Source organism: Thalassophryne amazonica, chromosome 10 (assembly GCF_902500255.1).
Source record: "Thalassophryne amazonica chromosome 10, fThaAma1.1, whole genome shotgun sequence".
Classification (NCBI taxonomy): Eukaryota; Metazoa; Chordata; class Actinopteri; order Batrachoidiformes; family Batrachoididae; genus Thalassophryne; species Thalassophryne amazonica.
The window spans coordinates 51765936-51784805 of NC_047112.1; the positions used below are offsets into that span (position 1 = coordinate 51765936).

Sequence of the window (18870 nt, forward strand, 5' to 3'; positions counted from 1 at the left end):
CGCATGTCCCCCTACCATCCCTTGCGCCCGCAAGGGATGGATATCGAGAACCGGTTCTTTTCGAGAGGTATGGAGTTAGATTTATGCCATTAATGTCTGAAAGGAAATGCTTTTGAGAAAAACTACAGATTTTGTTTATTTTTAATTCATGTCCAGAGATCAAGGATCCAGTGACCAATTTCATATTTATTTACTTTGAGACTCAATAAAATGTTGTTGACATAGAAAATCTGTAAAGCCTACTTTTAGTACACAGAAAATTCACAGGAGGTATTGATAAAGGAATTGATAAAATCTCCATCCCTAGTAAGAGACTAAATATGTATAAAAGTTGAATTAATATTATTTATGTTAAAATGTGTTAGTTATGCCAACGATGTTGGAAAACAGTGATGTGTAATGTCTAAAATATGACAAAAAGTAAAAATAGAAGAATAGTTCTTTAAAAACATGTTTAAAATGTTTGAAAAGGGTGTAAAATGTGTAAATCCATAGACAGTTTCTTAAAACCCACAAATACTTTTAAAATGTGTTTAAGATGTGTAAAAGAATAAAAAGAGACACAAAGATGTTGAAATTGTGTGTATGCGTGTCGTGGGGGGGGGGGGGGGGGCAGCTATTGATTAGTTCTCTGAAGGGAGCTCACTGTCCCACACTTTGAAAACCCCTGCTTTAAGTTAATCATCTAAAGGCTTTGAAATGCTGTCTGTGAAGCTAATATGAGCCTGTTTTATTGCTAACATTAGCAGCTAAGTACAAAACTATTAACAGTATTGATGGTTGAAGAAATAATGTTGCAAAAATTTGTTATGAGGACAAATCACTTTTTTAAACTGATTTTTTATTTTCACACACACACACACACACACACAAAGCAGTGCGTTGCCCATGCGATCCACGGGCTCTAGATTAGGTAGTGTTTATAAAGTAGGTAGCTGACATTTTCTAAGGTTAGTAATAATACATTTAATAGTAATACCATTTTTAGAGGAGGAACACAACTCCTTTATTTCCTGTTAATTATGTAATTTGTAATGTTAATTTGCTGTCGTAATCTATTTATAAATTGTTTAGGATGTTATCATATGGCTCACAATATGCTAAACTGTTATGAAAGTGTAACACAAAGGTCAATTTTTCAAGTTACATGTTTTTATTGCAAACTAGTTTGAAATTGTAGTACACATATTCATTCATTCATCTTCTACCACTTAGTCCAATTAAGGGCTGCTGGGGGGTGGAGCCTATCTCAGCAGTCATAGGGCGCGAGGTGGGGTACACCCAGGACAGGACGCCAGTCTGTCACAGTAGTACACATATATTTCTTTCATAAACCACAAAGCTCAAGATAACTCATTAACTATTAACTTTAAAAATTTCACTTTTCCATTATGGAGTATGGACCCTTGCGGATGTTATTTTTGACGGACAATTCTCAGGTTGTTTTCAACTTGTTATAACTTCTTAATACGCGTTTCTTTTATACAAATTAACGATGTATATCGGAAAATACATATTTCAAAGTAGAATGCCCATCTATGTGTAAATGTTAGCTATAGTTTATGCGACTTTTAACCATCTATATCTCCCACTTCGTTTTGACAGATGGCGTAACATCCGCAAGGGTAATTTTTAATTTAATTTTTTTGTACTTAAAATTGACTCAGGGGCCTTTTATTTACTTTTAATTTTTCATTTCATGGGTTTTCTATTGACTAATGCACAATGCAATTGCCTTGAGGTTGGTTTGAAAAAAATATGACATGGTTGAAGAAGTGGGGTCCAATCGTGTTATACAACCCCTGGCAAAAATTATGGAATCACCGGCCTCGGAGGATGTTCATTGAGTTGTTTAATTTTGTAGAAAAAAAGCAGATCACAGACATGACACAAAACTAAAGTCATTTCAAATGGCAACTTTCTGGCTTTAAGAAACACTATAAGAAATAAGGAAAAAAAAATTGTGGCAGTCAGTAACGGTTACTTTTTTAGACCAAGCAGAGGGAAAAAAATATGGAATCACTTAATTCTGAGGAAAAAATTATGGGATCATGAAAAACAAAGAACGCTCCAACACATCATTAGTATTTTGTTGCACCACCTCTGGCTTTTATAACAGCTTGCAGTCTCTGAGGCATGGACTTGAGTGACAAACAGTACTCTTCATCAATCTGGCTCCAACTTTCTCTGATTGCTGTTGCCAGATCAGCTTTGCAGGTTGGAGCCTTGTCATGGACCATTTTCTTCAACTTCCAAAGATTTTCAATTGGATTAAGATCCGGACTATTTGCAGGCCATGACATTGACCCTATGTGTCTTTTTGCAAGGAATGTTTTCACAGTTTTTGCTCTATGGCAAGATGAATTATCTTGAAAAATGATTTCTTCATCCCCAAACATCCTTTCAATTGATGGGATAAGAAAAGTGTCCAAAATATCAACATAAACTTGTGCATTTATTGATGATGTAATGACAGCCATCTCCCCAGTGCCTTTACCTGACATGCAGCCCCATATTATCAATGACTGTGGAAATTTACATGTTCTCTTCAGGCAGTCATCTTTATAAATCTCATTGGAACGACACCAAACAAAAGTTCCAGCATCCCTTGCCCAATGCAAATTCGAGATTCATCACTGAATATGACTTTCATCCAGTCATCCACAGTCCACAATTGCTTTTCCTTAGCCCATTGTAACCTTGTTTTTTTCTGTTTAGGTGTTAATGATGGCTTTCGTTTAGCTTTTCTGTATGTAAATTCCATTTCCTTTAGGCGGTTTCTTACATTCGTTCCTCATTTGTTTTGTTGTGCATTTTTGATTTTTGAGACATACTGCTTTAAGTTTTATGTCTTGACACTTTGATGTTTTCCTTGGTCTACCAGTATGTTTGCCTTTAACAATCTTCCCATGTGGTTTGTATTTGGTCCAGAGTTTAGACACAGCTGACTGTGAACAACCAACATCTTTTGCAACATTGCGTGATGATTTACCCTCTTTTAAGAGTTTGATAATCCTCTCCTTTGTTTCAATTGACATCTCTCGTGTTGGCGCCATGATTCATGTCAGTCCACTTGGTGCAACAGCTCTCCAAGGTGTGATCACTCCTTTTTAGATGCAGACTAACGAGCAGATCTGATTTCATGCAGGTGTTAGTTTTGGGGATGGAAATTTACAGGGTGATTCCATAATTTATTCCTCAGAATTGAGTGAGTCCATATTTTTTTCCCCTCTGCTTGGTCTAAAAAAGTAACCGTTATTGACTGCCACAATTATTTTTCCTGATTTCTTATAGTGTTTCTTAAAGCCAGAAAGTTACCATTTGAAATGATTTTAGTTTTGTGTCATGTCTGTGATCTGCTTTTTTTCTACAAAATTAAACAACTCAATGAACATCCTCCGAGGCCGGTGATTCCACAATTATTGCCAGGGGTTGTAATATCCATCCATCCATTTTCTTCCGCTTTATCCGGAGTCGGGTCGCGGGGACAGCAGCTCAAGCAAAGCCGCCCAGACCTCCCGATCCACACACACCTCCCCCAGCTCCTCCAGGGGAACCCCAAGGCGTTCCCAAGCCAGCCGAGAGATGTAATCCTTCCAGCATGTCCTGGGTCTTCCCGGGGGCCTCCTCCCAATGGGACGTGCCCGGAACACCTCTCCAGCGAGGCGTCCAGGGGGCATCCGGAAAAGATGCCCGAGCCACCTCAACTGACTCCTTTAGACGTGGAGGAGCAGCGGCGCGACTCCGAGCTCCTCCCGAGTGACCGAGCTCCTCACCCTATCTCTAAGGGAGTGCCCAGCCACCCTGCGGAGGAAACTCATCTCGGCCGCTTGTACCCGCGTTCTCGTTCTTTCGGTCATGAGCCAAATCTCATGACCATAGGTGAGGATTGGAACGTAGATCGATCGGTAAATCGAGAGCTTTGCCCCTCTACTCAGCTCTCTCTTCACCACGACAGTCCGATACAGCGACCGCATCACTGCAGACGCTGCACCGATCCGTCTATCGATCTCACGCTCCATCCGTCCCTCACTCGTGAGCAAGACCCTGAGATACTTAAACTCCTCCACTTGAGGCAAGGACACTCCACTGACCTGAAGAGGGCAAAGCACCTTTTTCCGGTCGAGAACCATGGCCTCAGATTTGGAGGTGCTGATTTTCATCCCGGACACCTCACACTCGGCTGCAAACCACCCCAGTGCACGCTTAATAAAGACATTCATGAAGTACCTCAGGTGTAATATAACGGTTTAGCATATTGTGAGCCATATATACACTATTATTATTACTTCTATTTTGTCATTTGATTTTTAAATGAACCACAATGAAAATAAGTGTTTTAACTTTGTGTCATCCATGTATTTACAATTATATGCACTTACACTCACACTTTTAATATAAAGATGATTTACTGCCCCCTGCTGGAAAGGCGTGTGAGTCCAAAATGTAATCAGCAACGTTAGCTAATATTCGTAGCTTCTCCAAAGTTATTAGTCCTATCAGTGTTCCGTTTTGGCGCCGTTCATCCTTGACCCAAAATACATAAGCATGCCGAACAGCAAATTTCAGCTGTGCTGTGTGTCCCTGGTTGAAGTTGCACGTATGCACAGCTGCTGTAAGCAGCTGGTTTTAAATTTGACAGACAAAGACAGTGGCTGAAGACATTAAACCAGTAAACTTATCACTCATGGTACCAACATGAATCTTAAGTCACTCATGGTAATAGCAACATGAGACATCTAAAACTGACAAAACAAATTAAGCTACAAAAACACAAATCAATAACACTAACAACACTGTTAAACTAACATAAACCACAATAACATTTAAAACCTCACAACCCTGACCTCCCATGATGCATTGCAGCACACCATCCATTGTTTATTCGACAGCTAAAATTGCTAATTTCTCCAAAAATATTTGTCCTATCAACTTTTCATTTTTGCAGCATTCATCCTTGACCCAAAATACATAAGCATGCCAAACGGCAAATGTCAGCTCTCCCCGGTTTGTGCTGATCGAAGCCACACATATACACACACACACACACACACACACACACACACACACATTTGGCTATTATAATATAGATTTATTCCACAAATTGGCTCTACATAGTTAATAGGTTCATGACTGGATTAGGGGGAAAAAGAAAGATTCAGCTACTTAAGAAACCTTTAATTTTGGCCGTATTCAGTGTTATCATGTCTGTCTGTCTTTGTGTGTTTTTTTCGTACCTCCAGTGCAGTGTGATTGAAGAGCAGGATGAACTGAGCAGCCAGCAACACAACCACCTCTTCTCTCAGCAACTCTACAAGCACAAAATCAGACAGACAAAATAAAACAAACAAATATAAATAAAAAGTTCCCCGCAGAAAGTAGACATGATTTAAATAGTATGATAAAACTCTTTACTTTATTTTGGTCATTGTGATCTTTTGGGCATACTGTCATGTATCTGCAACTGGCATAGAAGGTGGAATGAAAACAGTTAGGCACAATTTGATTTTTGTGCTTTTTTTGTTTTCTTTATGGCATTTAAAAAAAACTGAATTCAGACTAATTTGTATTAAAATTCTGCTGTTTAAACTTGCAGTGAAAATAAATCTCAACATGACATGAAAAATGTAGGAGAATGGATATGTTGACATTTCCAAGTCACTGAATATGTGTTTGACTTTAGATACATCAATCATTAGGAAATACTAACTATATGGTACTGGTAAATCTATCTTCTGTACACAGTTTTCAAAAACTGCGTGGCCATGCAACCAAGAGACTAGTGAGGGCAGACACTTCATGGTGGTGTGGGACAGAGAAGGATTTTCTTCAGAATAAGGTGTGACATTTCAGAGATTTTATAAGTTTTCTTCCAACAAAGAAAGGCCTTTTCTGTTCCATGCGACCAATAATCTAGGCAACTACTGTATTTAAAGAGCATAATTTTTTAGAAATGCTCCATGGTTGGCATAAAGCTGGACTCTCTGGTGATATTGGCAGAGAAGAGAACACCGGAAAAACTGCTGGACATTATGGACGATGCCAGCCACCCTCTGCACACAGTCATCAGCACCCAGAGGAGCCTCTTCAGCCACAGACTGCTCCTTCCCAATCGCAGAACCAACAAACTGAAAAACTCCTTTGTCCCTCAGGCCATCAGACTGTACAGTGTCTCACTCGGGGGAGGAGGAGTAACAGGAAGACAGAGGATGGGAATGAGAGGAACAGTAGTAGCCAGTAAACCAGTAGCGAGCAGTATTTCTGGAATTTATATTTACAAACTGTTTTTTACTTTCACTTTTGATACTCTGGGTGCTTCTTACCCTGTGTGCTGCTATATAATGCTGCTGGAACCTCGATTTCCCTGAGGGAGTCTTCCCAAGGGATTAATAAAGTTCTATCTAATCTAATAAAGTTTTCTTTATTTCATAATAAAATTTAAAAGCATAATAAATTTTAAAAGCATTCAAGTACATTTTAACGTAGGTGACTGGTAGAACAGGAACAGAACTACCAATCTGCACACTGGAGTTCAAGTCCAAGTGTGTGCTTCAGGCTACCCCTCTGTGTCCTTGGACAAGACACTTTATCTACATCGTCTCAGTCTACCCAAGCTAGAAATCGGTACCAGTCTTGGCTGGAGGAGTAACCTATGACAGGTTCATGCCATGCAGGGAGAGTCCTACCCAGTGTCTAGGAATAAGCCCAATGGGCCTCAGTGCCTATGTAGGACTTACTTCCTCTACATTACAGGTAATCATTTCCACTTTTACTGATTTCCTGCAATACAATATATAGACCTCAGAGCAAGTTAACGTTTCACATTAAGCTGCAGTTAGAGTTGGAATTAATTCAATGGGACCCAAGAAAAAAAGAACTAAGATCTGTATAGATCCTGAGACTTGTTGGTGTTAGGGCTTATTCCAGATTCTTCCTGGAAGGGACGTCAGTCCATTATAGGTCATTTCCCCAGACAAGGCCGATACCCATTTGTAGCTGGGTGGACTTGGACAAGGCAGATAAAGTGTCTTGTCCAATGACACAGACAGGTAGCGCAACCAGCAATCAAACCCAGGTCTACATACCAGTAGCTCAACTCCTTATGCCACTGACGTAGCTGCACCAATGACTTTTTGCAACTTTTCTGCTCTGGTTAAATCGTTTCCAAACAAGCTTTCAGCAATGCGACATGTTCCAGTTGTACATATTTGGATAAAACAAAAACAGTCCGATATGTCGCCATCAGTCACTTACCTCGCCACTTGCTGAGACTCGTACCAGTGCCGCGAGGCTCTTGGGGTTCCGGTGAAGAGGTTGGGGCAGATAGGGTGTTATGAGTCATTGTGCTGTGTCTGTGCGGTTTATGCTTCCCCACCGTGCCATAGGAGCCAAGCAGCTCATAAGACAACATCAGTGGCCTTTCTTCATCATCATCGTCATCATCATCATCCTCCTTGTCACTGTATTTCTCAAGCACCTCTTTTTCCTCCACCATATTGTTGTTGCTTGCCCCTTTCTCCTGGGCCTTCCTCTTCTCCACATTTGGCCCATCCCAGAACATGAAGATCACAACCAGTTGAAGAAGAATCCACAGCAGGCACATGAATATCTGTGGGAAGTTGCACGGTTATACGGCTTTTGTGCAGCACCTCCTAAACCAGCCATCAAATTGGGGCAGAAAAGTGATTCATGCTTAATAAAAAAAATAATTCTACTTCATATTCACATTGATTAATGTATTAATGTTTTTGTGGAAAACAGAGGAAATTTAAAAAAAAACAATTTTTTTTAAAAAGCTACATATTTTTGATACAGTTGCTATAACACAAATGGGTGACAAAGGAAACGATGTAAAACTACTTCCCAGTTCCAAACCCAATTGAACACTTTTGGATGCTGCCACATGTGGATTTTGGATCCACATGTGGCAGCACAGGCCATGACCATCATTAAAACACCAACTGTGAGACCATCTTTTGGAACAATGGTGTTACAGCCCACTAGCAGAGTTCCAGACACTTCAAATCAATTGCCATGGTGCACTGATGCTGTTCTGGTGGCACATGATGGCCACCTTCCTAAGACACTTAATGTTGATTTCATCCATAAACAAGAGCAACAGAGATTTCTGACATTCGTCAATCTGGATCTGGATCACCTCCAAAATTGAATGGAGTCTTCCATGGCCTAATATCCATCTGTGTTGAAAATTTCATCAAAATCCGTGCAGTAGTTTTGACGTAATCCTGCAAAACCCTATATGAAATGAAACTTGATTCAGAATCTGGATCACCTACAAAACTTAATGGAAAGATATAAGAGATTGTACATTTTGCATAAACATAAAATAAGAAAACTATCACACATGCTACATTTTCCCACATGGATAATAAATAGCAAAATCCAAAATTATTGCCATGCCATTTCAAAACCTATTGCATCCAGAATTACACTGAATGTTAAAAAAAAGAAGGAAAAAAAAAGGTTGGCATGATATCTATATCAAACATACATACATACATCTTCAACCGCTTCTCCAGGATGGGGTCATGGGAACAACAGCTCCAGCAAGGGACCCCAAACTTCCCTTTCCCGGGCCACATTAACTACCTCTGACTGGGGGATCCCGAGGCATTCCAAGGCCAGTGTGGAGATATAATCTCTCCACCTAGTCCTGGGTCTTCCCCAGGGTCTCCTCCCATATAGACATACCTGGAACACCTCCCTAGGGATGCGCCCAGGAGGCATCCTTTCCTGGAACACCTCCCTAAGGAGACACCCAAGAGGCAACCTTACCAGATGCCTGAACCACCTCAGGTGGCTCTCTGCAATATGAAGGAGCAGTGGCTCTATTCCAAGCTCCTCATGAATGACCAAGCTTCAAGCTCTACTTCATTTCATTTATATAGCACCAAATCACAGCAAAGCTGCCTCAAAGCGCTTCACACAAGTAAGGTCTAATCTTACCAACCCCTAGAGCAAGCACACAGGCGACACTGATAAGGAAAAACTCCCTCTGATGATATTGAGGAAGAAACCTCAAGCAGTCCAGACTCAAAGGGGTGACCCACTGCTTAGGTCATACTAATAAAAAACATTTTTAACAATACAGAGGAACATCAAATTTTTGAGAGTTATAGCACCACCAGCCACCCAACCCATTTCGGCCGCTTGTACCCGCGATCTAGTCCTCTCAGTCATGACCATAGGTGAGAGTAGGAGCGATGATTGATGGGTAGATGGAGAGCTTCACCTTTTCTCAGGTCCCTTTTTGTCACAACAGTACGGTAGAGCGAATGCAATACTGCCCCTGCTGCGCTGATTCTCTGGCCAATCTCATGCTCCATTGTCTCCTCGCTCATGAACAAGACCGAGAAGTATTTGAACTCCTTCACTTGGGGCAAGACCTCATTCCGTACCCAGAGTAGGCAATCCATCAGTTTCCTGCTGAGAACCATAGCCTCAGAATTAGAGGTGCTGATCCTCGCCGTTCCACACTTGGCTGTGAACCCAGTGAGTGCTGGAGGTCACAGCCCGATGAAGCCAACAGGACCATATATCAAACAATTTGTGTAAAATTTGGTGCTTTTATCATAAAAAAGCACAGTTGTTTCACATATCTATCACGCTGTAATAACAGACAATAGAAATTACAATTTATAATAATGAATGAGAATTTCATTTAAGATGTTCTGAACTAATCGTTTCTTCCCAACTAAAACATTCACATGCACAGCTCCCATCACATTATGTCCAATTTTTACCCATGCATATCTACATTCAGTATGATTGCAATGAATGACAGGAAGATTGTTCAATTTCTGAAATGTGCAACCATATATTATTTTATCACTGATTCACTAAGAATTAATTAAAATTAATCTCTGTCAAACATGTAAAGTGGGTTTGTGTTGCACTCTGAGTACAAATTATGTCACAATATGCCAAATGATTTTGGTTCTTAGTTACCCCTGGTGCCGTGTATTTGTTGACTTCAAAGGGACCCATCTTGAAGTTACAGAACCTGAGGAACACGTTCAATCCGGGACCTGTGTCAAAGTCACATGCATTTATTACAACGCCTTGATGAAACAATCTACACAATCAACAATTACAATCAAACCAGATTATTCTATTATTATTCTATTATTCAACATCTGCACACGTTCCACAAGCATACGCACATCAATATTCCACAAGTTGTTGTATTCTGTGATATTTAGTCTGGAAAAAAATGTTCAAAGACAAAACACTAGAAGCTTGCATATAGATGTTTGCATTTTAGTTGCCCCTGGATGTTCAGGGTCACCACAGCAGATCCAGTACATATCCACATAGGGATTTAGCACAAAGGCTACACTAGATATCCTTCCTGATGTGACTATATTTCTATACAGAGTAACACACACAGCCCAAAAATGTACAAAATGATCATTGTGGGGAATCAAAGTTTGCCCTGGTGATCAACTGGCAAATAATGCGTTTATTCCGGATGAATAACTTCACCCCCTTGAAATTTAAGACTGCACATTTTTAACAAAGATGTGACTTTTTACTTGGCTGTTTTCATATCATAAAAATAAAATCATATGTAAGATCTACAGATGTGCACTTTTAAGTATGAGGACTTTCAACTGCTTACATCCTGAACTGTTCCATCAAACCCACAGTAACCCCAAAGTCTTTTCAGTGCAAGAAATACAAATCTGCAGGATCAAATTCTTGAATTTCCGATTTCCAATACTAACCAATCACAAGGCCCCCGTGCCGACAAGCCATGACTGCAGCAATCGCAGTAGCACGGTCCTTCACAGAGGTGGATCTGGTCAGAAAGCCAAAGATGGACGAGCCAACACCTGAACCAACGCCTGAGGAAGAGTAAATATTTCAAGATTAAAGAAGACAAACAAAACTGCAATGCATTTATGATCTATACACACTTTGTCCTGTTAAGAGTCCCAGGCAGCTGGAGGATGTCTGAGCTCACTAGGGATGCACCGATTTTTTTTCCCCAGACTGAGTACAAGTACTTACATTTGGGTACTCGTCAATACCGAGTACCGATATGAATACTTAATGATACCATTACAGTTTTATGATGACTTTGAAAATGTTTTATTCATCAGTTGTTCTTTACTTTTTGACTGTAACTGCTACCAATATCTTTAGCTTTGTTTTTATTTACAAACATTTCACTTAAATCATGTAACTTCACTTTTTGACCACAACAAATTGTCCGTTAACATTAACAATGTGTTTTTAACAAACATGACACTGTCAGACATCTCACTCAAATGTAACCTTTGGACTTCAGCACAACAAAATATACACCACCAGGAACAGAACTGAACCTGTCCATCACTAACTTTACTTATGTCTGTGAGCACCAGTGTTGCCACAGTTACTTTGAAAAAGTAACTTACTTTACTGATTACTCAATTTTAAAAGTAACTAAATTAGATTACTGGTTACTTTAAGCAGCTGCTGACAACACCCACCACCTCAACATGAAAATGATGACCTGTTTTGCCAATACTCACTTTATAGTCACCCTTTCTTGACTTCAATGAACATAAATACTTGTTTTATAAAAAAATACAGACATCTTTCTTGACCTCATATTTAAATACTGACAGCACTCTAACAGTAAAATTTACAATTTACAATGGATTCGCCCCTGGATGGCAGTCTGAGCAGGAACAATTAGCAACGTGTATTCATGGAAAAAGCACCATCAGATTGAGAGAGAATTTTTTTTTTTTTTTTTTTACATTTTTCAGCATTTTTTTGTACATCATGTCATCCTCAGTCTTAAAGTCTCAGAAAGAGACTTTAGGTGCATTTGGGTGGAAAAAGCTGCGCCACAGAGTTTTAGTAAAGCTCAGTGCAGGTGTGCTGCCGTCCCCGCGCTTTGAGAGACAACAACTGTTTTCAACTGAAAATTCTGAACACTCAAGGCAGTGTGAACAGCATTTGCCACATATTCGCTAAAAGTGATGAATCACTTAGCAAACAGAATTTTCAGTTTTCAAATTGCCTTTTTTTTAACAAATGAAAAAAAGGACATATTTACAAATACAGATTTATTTGTACAACCCACCACACATTTCAATATATGGTTATACCGACCGACCACCCAATGACGTCAGAAAACTAATGTTCCCATAATGCATTGCGCCATGTTTGTCTAAATGCTAAAACCTTCAAAATTAGTGCATTACTATAAAACTAAAACATATAGCTGATATTTTCACTTTGTAAATTGACAGACATGACGTTAATTTCAATAACTTGACTCTAGCGATATGCCAGCAGGTCTGTATGGTGTGAAGATGAATCATCTTTTTTTTTCCTCCCTCCTTTCTCTCTTGTCACCAGGTTTTTTTTGCTGAGAGAAGGCTGATCTGAGACAGAAGCGCTGCCTTATTGTTGTGTCAGTAGCTGCCAGTGTACTGAAGTCAATACTGAAAGTTATCGGTTTAGCTTTTATCTATAACTTCCGCTAATTTTTTTAAAATAAATTTTATTGCAGTTTATTGCACTCAGTTGATTCCACAGTTTAAATTTTTTTAATTTATCAGTTTAGCTTGATAAAAGTTAAAGTGGATTAATGGTTATCAAAGCTAACTTTTTGGTTAGCTGTGCCCACCACTGCCTGTGCTAGTGTTGAAATGGTTTAATTGCTTAGCTGATAGGAATCCAGGCCGGGTTTGTTAGGTGTGTATCTCAGCTCCATGAATATCAACAAATCCGTTCTTGAAACTGAAAGTTTTGAATGATATATCTTGACCAGTATTAGCATTTGAATAGTAGATGGATACTCACCATCTACCAATGAGCCATCAATCCCAGTGCAACTTTCTACACACACACTCACCTGCCACCAGTCTGCTTGACAGTACGATCCATTTGGAGTAGCCCACAGAGTACATTAAGCTACCTGGAGAGTAAAAAGTAATTGAAAAATGATTTGGACATGAATCAAACTGCCCAAATTGAATGTGACAAGTAAAATTAAACAAGTTGCTGACACCCAAATGATAAATGGGACACTGCTAGACTTATTTGCGCGTGAAGAATTTTCTATTTCTAGTTTTCATTTCAAATATCAGAACGTATCAAAATAAAGAACCTCTCTAACACTGCAGCAATTTATAATGCTCTAGTTCTAATTTTAAAAAAACTTATGTCAAGTATTGGATCTTCACAAATACCATGAAGTGTCCCATTTATTACACAAACTTGTCGTGAACACAAATCCATCTGAAGGCAAACATAGCAGGTTTTAAAGTTCAATCCCATACCTGAGATTGTCAGTAATAATAACAATCATCATCAACTGAGTGGAAGCGTGAACTCACCAACTATCTCAAAAAAGTTGCCCACCAAGATGGCATTTTTTGTGGATCGTGTTCTGTCAGTCCAGTGGCCAAACAGTGGTCCAGAAAGAAGCCCACTCAAGCTGAAGGCAGACAGGCACATACCCAGAAATGAAGATGTTGCATCCAAATTCTGCAGGTACTCCCATACTGTGGGTAGAATCACAGCTGGGAAGACATACAGGAAAAGGAAATACACCTGTTCATTTACATTCAACAGTGATTCTTCATAACCAGAGGACTGCATTCAAGAAGTAACTACAAGGTGCAATCAAATTACATATTCAGTGGCACGGACACGTTCAAATTCCTTTTTTGTGATACTATAATATGTGGTTCTGTGTGGCCTTAACATTTGATTACTGGTAATTCTGTTCAAAATAGAACCACTTTGCCATTCACTGGTACATAAAACTTCCACAGGGTAGAATCGAACAGCAGATCCTGGTTATAAGTCCACCACTCGAACCACTGTACATTGCCTTCCCCCATTGAATCCATATTGGTTCCAAACAGTTATGCCCTTGAATATGGCCTTTCAAGGTCATCCATAATCAATCAATCAATATTTATTTATACAAGGTCTGTGAGAAAAGTAACCGACCCTTTTATTTTTTTCAAAAACTATATGGATTTGATTCATATGTCTTTATGTCAGCCAAGCTTGAACCTTCGTGCGCATGCGTGAGTTTTCCACGCCTGTCGGTTGCATCATTCGCCTGTGGGCAGGCTTTGAGTGAGCACTGGTCCACCCCTCTCGTCGTTGTTTCATTGTGAGGAAATGGCGGAATGATTTGGGCTTTTTTTCCCATCAGAATTCTTTCAGAAACTGTTAGAGACAGGCAGCTGGAAACCATTCAAAAAATTTATCTGGCTTTCGGTGAAAATTTTATGGGCTTCACAGAGAATAAGGACTGTTACTACAGCTTTAAGGACGGCCCACAATGGCGCACCGCGCTCCGAGCCACCATCGAGAGGCAGAAACCACCACATCATTTCTAAACGGATGGCTGTGTGGAGCCAGGACCGTCGTGTGCAATTTCTCTGGTTATCACAAGAGCTGGACATCAGCCATTTTCCGGCAGATTTCACTTTTAACAAGAGATTTTGTAATGGAAAGCCGCGCGTCACGACCGATTCGCTGATGAAGCGAGACAAAGGAACACCTCCGTTTCGGAGTGTTAGAGGACAAGTTGGGACATGCCCAGCTCTCCACAATTTCTCTTATACTCACTTGACTGGTAAGCACTGAAAGCCGAGATAGGTATGTCCCAACTTGTCCTCTAACACTCTGAAACGGAGGTGTTCCTTTGTCTCGCTTCATCAGCGAATCGGTCATGACGTGCGAAGCCTCCGCGCGGCTTTCCATGACAAAATCTCTTGTTAAAAGTGAAATCTGCCGGAAAATGGCTGATGTCAGGCTCTTGTGATAACCAGAGAAATTGCACACGATGGTCCCGGCTCCACACAGCCATCCGTTTAGAAATGATGTGGTGGTTTCTGCCTCTCGATGGCGGCTCGGAGCGCAGCGCACCGTGCGCCATTGTGGGCCGTCCTTAAAGCTGTAGTAAACCTCCTTATTCTCTGTGAAGCCCGTAAAATTTTCACCGAAAGCCAGATAAATTTTTCTAATGGTTTCCAGCTGCCTGTCTCTAACAGTTTCTGAAAAAATTCTGATGGAAAAAAAGCCCAAATCATTCCACCATTTTCTCGCAATGAAACAACGACGAGAGGGGTTGACCAGTGCTCACTCAAAGCCTGCCCACAGGCGAATGACGCAACCGACAGGCGTGAAAAAAACTCACGCATGTGCACGAAGGTTCAAGCTTGGCTGACGTAAAAACATATGAATCAAATCCATATAGTTTTTGAAAAAAATTAAAAGGTCCGTTACTTTTCTCACAGACCTCGTATTTTGCTTTACAGCAACCAAGAAATGAAAGTAACAGAAATAAAAGCACAACACAATTACATCAGAAGAGTCACATTAAAAGCAAAAATGTCACAGGGCAACTAGGTATTAAAAGCAATTTTCAATGTATACGTTTTCATCTTAAATTAAAAAAAAATGCTTGGTCAGTGATAGTAAGTATATTGGTGTTAACTTGTTCCATAGTTTGGGGGCAGCGACCACAAACATATGATTACACCAAAGCTCGTCTCTCAACCTCGGGACTTTTAAGTAAAGCGGACCAGATGACAGCAGTGCCCTGTTGTCATTGCGGAAAATAAAAATATCGAACTAGTAAGGTGGGGCAAGGCCATTAATTGCTAAAAAAAGAAACATTGAAATATTATGATAGATTCTAAAATGAACTGGATTGGGCAAAATACAAGGGTAATATGGTCACTTCTGGAAGTGTTCATTAAAAGACGAGCAGCAGTATTTTGCACAAGTTGGAGGCACGCAAAAGAATTTTGTTTAACACTGACAGTGCATTACAGAAATCTGGTCTGGAGCTAATAAAAGCATCAATGGCCTCATCTAGACTGTGCCTACTGAACAAGGGCTTTAATTTAACCAGAAGGCTAAGCCAACTTGTTTTAGCAAGGTCTATCAGAGTGAAAGGTCATGTGACCAGTAGAAAGGTGATACTTCTTATTAGTGTTCCATAGTAACCATATGTATCTTTACCCAGTTTCTCAAAACAGTCATTTTAAGTATAAGCACTTGGCCAAACTTTAAATCTTGACCTTGACTTTGAAGTGATTGCCTTTGGCTGACCCTCAGTCATTCCTCTGAGTGTAGTCCAAATATGATCAAAACTCTTTGATGGTCACTCATCACTCATCTTCAACCACTTTTCTGGGTTTGGGTCGCGGGGGCAACAGCTCCAGCTGGGGGACCCCAGATTTCCCTTTCCCGTGCCAAATTGACCACCTCTCACTGGGGGATCCAGAGGCATTCCCAGGCCAGTGTGGAGATATAATCTCTCCACCTAGTCCTGAGTCTTCCCCGGGGTCTCCTCCCACATGGACGTGCCTGGAACACCTCCCTAGGGAGGCACCCAGGAGGCATCCTTACCAGATACACGAACCACCTCAGCTGGCTCCTTTCAATGCGAAGGAGCAGCGACTCTACTCCGAGCTCCCCACGGATGACCAAACTTCTCACCCTACCTCTAAGGGAAACACCAGCCACACTCCTGAAGAAGCCCATTTCGGCTGCTTGTACCCGTGATCTAGTTATTTTGTTCATCACCCAACCCTCATGACCATAGATGAGAGTAGGAACGAAGATTCACCGGTATATCGAAAGCTTCACCTTTTGGCTCAGCTCCCTTTTCATCACAACAGTATGGTAGAGCAAACACAATACCGCCCCTGCTGCGCCAATTCTCTGGCCAATCTCACACTCCATCGTCCCCTCACTCATGAGCAAGACCCTGAGGTACTTGAACTCCTTCACTTGGGGCAAGGCCGTATTCCCTACCCAGAGGAGGCAATCCATCGGTTTCCTGCTGACAACCATAGTCTCAGATTTAGAGGTGCTGATCCTCATCACAGCTGCTTCACACTTGGCTGCGAACCGATCCAGTGAGTGTTGGAGGTCACCGGCCGATGAAGTCAACAGGACATCATCTGCAAAAAGCAGTGATGTGACCCTGAGCTCACCAATCCGGAAACCTTCCGGTAGGTATGATGGATTATTTATCTGTCACTAGATGGCGAACTTGTTTCAAACTTAACAATTTCCCATTTCAGGCTCTCCTCCTGAACCCTCCCTCCTCCACATGGAGCAGAATAGCCAGCAGTGGGAGTCTTTTTGCTGGGTCTCTGTATGTGTGTGTGTGTGTGTGGGGGGGGGGGGGGGGGGGGGGGAGATCAGGTGTATGTGGATTCCAGTCAGAACACGTTCCTCATCAGAATCATGTTTAGCCCCAAAATGCAATTTTTGGATGTATTGCTGAGAAGTCACTGTTTTCTGCCTTCTTGAAAGAAAAAAAAAAAAAAAAAAAACCATCAGCCATGTCTTAAGTAGCAAGTACTACTGTCACGTTATTTTTTTTTTTTCTTGGGGGGGGGGGGGGGGGCAACTGCTTCAGAGGGCACTCTTGTAATAAAAAAAAACAAAAACAAAAAAAACTCATGCACTGAATATGCATGTGTGGGCAGACTGAACAGACAAGGCAATGGTCTGCAAGGCAATCGTAGTTCCGGCCCTCTTGTATGCGTCAGAGACATTGAATGCCATACCATCACCATCACAAGACACTCAAAAACTTCCAAAGTTGTCTTCAAAATCAGTTGGGAATCCACATCAGTGTCCTACAAGAAACCAACCCGACCAGCATAGAAGCCTGAATCATCAAGAACCAACTCAGATGGTGTGACCATGTTGTAAAGATGAGTGATAATAGTCTCATGAAGCAAGTCTTTTACTCCCAACTCAAAAAAGGCAAACAGAGCAGAGGTGATAGATAGATAAGGACAGATAGATAAAGATAGACAGACAGACAATAAAGATGTCCTGAAAGCCAACATGAAGAACTGCATCATGGACCCCAACAACTGGGACGACGTCGCAAGAGACAGGCCACTCTGAAGAACAACAATCAAACAAGGAGTGGAGACCTTGAAAGCCAAATGATGTGAGGAGCTGGAAGAGAAGTGGCAAAGAAGGAGAAAGAACTACAACAGAGGCCAACCATAAGTCAGCAACGACATGCCCTCACTGCAACTAAAACTTCAGGTCAAGAATCGGACTCAGCCACCTGAGAACTCACAACTAACTACAAAATTAAATCTGGACGAGGAAAACCTTCAACCTCGAGATCGAAGGAATGCCACGATGACTGCCAGACTGAGAACATAAACAGGGAACACAAAAGCTCAGAGCACAGAGGGAGTTCTTGCTTCCTTCTGGGCACACACTGAAAAAAGGAATATAAAACAATAAAACCATCCAATTTGTTATACCTAAATGTATTAGTTTCTCACAAAATAAATTCAGAATTTAAAAGGGTTCAACCATATTATAAATATACTTTAAGAAAAACTAATAACTTTATGTGCTACTGACATGTTTTAAAGTTAATTCAAGTTTTACTTTTTTCCCAGTGGATGATACCATTAAGACACTAAATCTGGACACAAAATAACTGTTAGCTGCTATATTAATGTTTAAAATTCCATTCATAACACCTTTAATTCATGTTTAAATACTGACAACAAAAGCAATACCCCATATTTGCAGTGTGACACTGCCTTATCAATGTATGGAAGCTACAAAGTCAAACACAACACTGAATCGTACAGTCAAGTAGAAGCTTTTGCCATCAGCCAAAAGTTTGTTTGTTTTTTTTTTGGTAGGTTATTTTGCTGAGGTTGCATTACCACTGCATTCCAGTAATGTTATGACTTCCACCTAATGCCCTGTGATGGATTTCATGGCTGGTCAATGCATCGATACTGATAAAACATTTATAGTTTTTAAGCTGCAAGGAGAGCTGTTTGAAAACAAGTGTACCTGTAATCTGCTACAAAAAGT

General features: G+C 40.6%; 1 protein-coding gene across 1 annotated transcript in view; it reads right to left on the reverse strand.

The window, feature by feature from the left end:
- The window catches only part of mfsd8l1 (major facilitator superfamily domain containing 8-like 1), a 35054-nt gene that overhangs the window by 8710 nt on the left and 7474 nt on the right, over positions 1–18870 (reverse strand). Inside the window, exons 2-7 of the mRNA XM_034179995.1 lie at positions 13362–13547; positions 12878–12940; positions 10749–10868; positions 9970–10049; positions 7255–7609; positions 5238–5311 (exon numbers count right to left, since the gene is read on the reverse strand). Of these exons, the coding sequence (XP_034035886.1) occupies positions 5238–5311; positions 7255–7609; positions 9970–10049; positions 10749–10868; positions 12878–12940; positions 13362–13547 (878 nt within the window). The remainder of the gene's footprint in view (positions 1–5237; positions 5312–7254; positions 7610–9969; positions 10050–10748; positions 10869–12877; positions 12941–13361; positions 13548–18870) is intronic.